Below are 2,183 nucleotides of genomic sequence, written 5' to 3'. Positions count from 1 at the left end.
AGGGGAGGAGGGGGGAAAAAAGGAAAATCAGCCAGGCTTGGTGGCACACACCTTTAATCCCAGCACTCAGGAGGCAGAGGTAGGATCTCTGAGTTGGGGGCTAATTGTCTACAGTGAGTTCCAGGATAGCCAGGGCTACACAGAGAAACACTGTCTCAAAAAAGTGGAGAAAGAAAGAGAAGGAGGGAGGGAGGGAGGGAGTCCTTTCCCACACCACTCCTACAGTTTCCTCTCATAAATTTATGCAGCAATTTTCAATGCCACATATTTATTGCCTGAGGCCTCTAGAAGTCCTCTGGCAGCAGCCTCTGTATACTATGACCACTGTTCCTCTCGCATTTGACCTTCTTTCTGAATCTAGCTTGCCCTTTTTCCCCAACCAGAATCCAGCCTCCTTAGTGAAGCCTGCAGCTGTAGCATCTTATAACACTCACTTCCAGGCGGGGCTGTGACCCTCTTGTGACCCTCTTGCTCTCAGCTTCCAGTCAGCTCTTCTCAACACTCTTCTCTCCACTTTTCTTTTGATGCCAGTGTTCTGTTTGTTAGTCTGAGATACAGGTTCTCAATCTGTAACCTAAAAACTGGCCTCAAACTTGGAATCCTCCTGTCTCTGTTTCCTAAATTTGGGGTTAGCCATGCACTACCACACTCAATTTAGTATTTTATTTATGTTTTCCAGAGTTCTACCTTCATAATCCAATGACCTACTTAAGGGCTATAGAGTCATTCCATGGGGCAAAATGATATTCACCTACTAGTTCACCTACCAGCTTATTAATACAGAGATTATAGGCACTAAGACCCCATTTAAAAAAAAAAAAAAAAAAAAAAAAAACAGTGGGCTGGCAAGATGGATCACAAGTAAAAGTGCTAGCCTCAAAAGGCTGAGACCTAAGTCCCATCCTCAGAGCCCAAAACTGACACACAGTGGCTCAAATCTAATCCTACAGCAGGCTGGGAGGCTCAGACAGCAGCCTCACACAGACACTCTTGGGCCAGCTAACCTGGAGTACACAGGACATCAAAAACAAAGTAGAAGGAGAAAACCAATTCCTAAAGTTGTCTTCTCATGTCCACACATGCTGCAGCATGTATTCACACACCCAGCACACAGTAGTGACAGATCAAATACAATCAATAAATTCTAAGAAAAGACAGATTGGAAATAATGTGGAACTCTATGTATTTGTTATAAATTAGGTCACATTCTCCCCAAGGGAATCCAAGGAGGAAAAGCAATCATGTGGCCCTGGTGACATATAGCAAGGTAGAGCAGGGTCACAGGTATGGCTGGTCCTTGGACAGCTCCCACCTCTTCATGGGAGGAGCAGGTGTCACTGCCTTCTTCTCAGTGGCTGTCATAGCAGAACTATAAGAAAAACAACAAACTCCAGTTAGAACCAGGCCTACAAAGAACAGCAAGGAAGGATCTTTTGGGTTATTTGTGTTTGTTTTTAATTTTTATTGAAAATAAATTTTCCATACAATATATTCTCTGATCAGTTTCCTCTCTCATTTTCCTCCCAGATCCTCCCTACTTCCAAACTCCATGCCTTCTTTCTCTCTTTATAAACAAACAAACAAACAAGCCAGAACAAAAAAACAAAACATAAAAAAAGAAAAACATGGGCTGGTGAGATGGTTCAGTGGGTAAGAGCACTGACTGCATTTCCAAAGGTCCTGAATTCAAATCCCAGCAACCACATGGTAGCTCACAACCACCCGTAATGAGATCTAATGCCCTCTTCTGGTGTGTCAGAAGACAGCTACAGTGTACTTATGTATAATAATAAATAAATCTTTATACACAAAACCCATAAAAACACAAAGTCAGAAACCATAATATAAAAGACCTGTAAGTAAAAAAATGCCAAATAAACCATTATGAGACAAACAGCCCCAAAACTACTACTAAGTTTGTTTTGTGTTGGCTATCTACAGCTGTACATGGGAACTGTCCTTCAGTATAGTCTGTACACCCAGTGAGACTCCACTGGAGAAAACTGATTTTTCCTTTGCAAGCAGTTGTCAAGTTCTAGGTTAAGAATAGAGACCCATGAGCCGGGCCAGGCAGTGGTGGTGCACGCCTTTAATCCGAGCACTTGGGAGGCAAAGGCAGGCAGATTTCTGAGTTCAAGGCTAGCCAGGTCTACAGAGTAAGTTCCAGGACAGCCAGGGCTACA

At 43.1% G+C, this 2,183-nt stretch overlaps 1 protein-coding gene across 1 annotated transcript in view; it reads right to left on the bottom strand.

The window, feature by feature from the left end:
- Window positions 1–1,159: 1,159 nt before the first annotated feature.
- Ndufa7 (NADH:ubiquinone oxidoreductase subunit A7) overlaps window positions 1,160–2,183 on the bottom strand; it is a 13,774-nt gene continuing 12,750 nt past the window's right edge. Inside the window, exon 4 of the mRNA XM_021218126.2 lies at window positions 1,160–1,369. Within this exon, the coding sequence (XP_021073785.1) occupies window positions 1,279–1,369 (91 nt within the window). The 3' untranslated portion in view covers window positions 1,160–1,278. The remainder of the gene's footprint in view (window positions 1,370–2,183) is intronic.

This window comes from Mus pahari, chromosome 18, assembly GCF_900095145.1.
Source record: "Mus pahari chromosome 18, PAHARI_EIJ_v1.1, whole genome shotgun sequence".
Lineage (NCBI taxonomy): Eukaryota > Metazoa > Chordata > Mammalia > Rodentia > Muridae > Mus > Mus pahari.
Note: the sequence above shows the minus strand (reverse complement) of the source record. Positions and strands in the feature narration are given on the sequence as shown.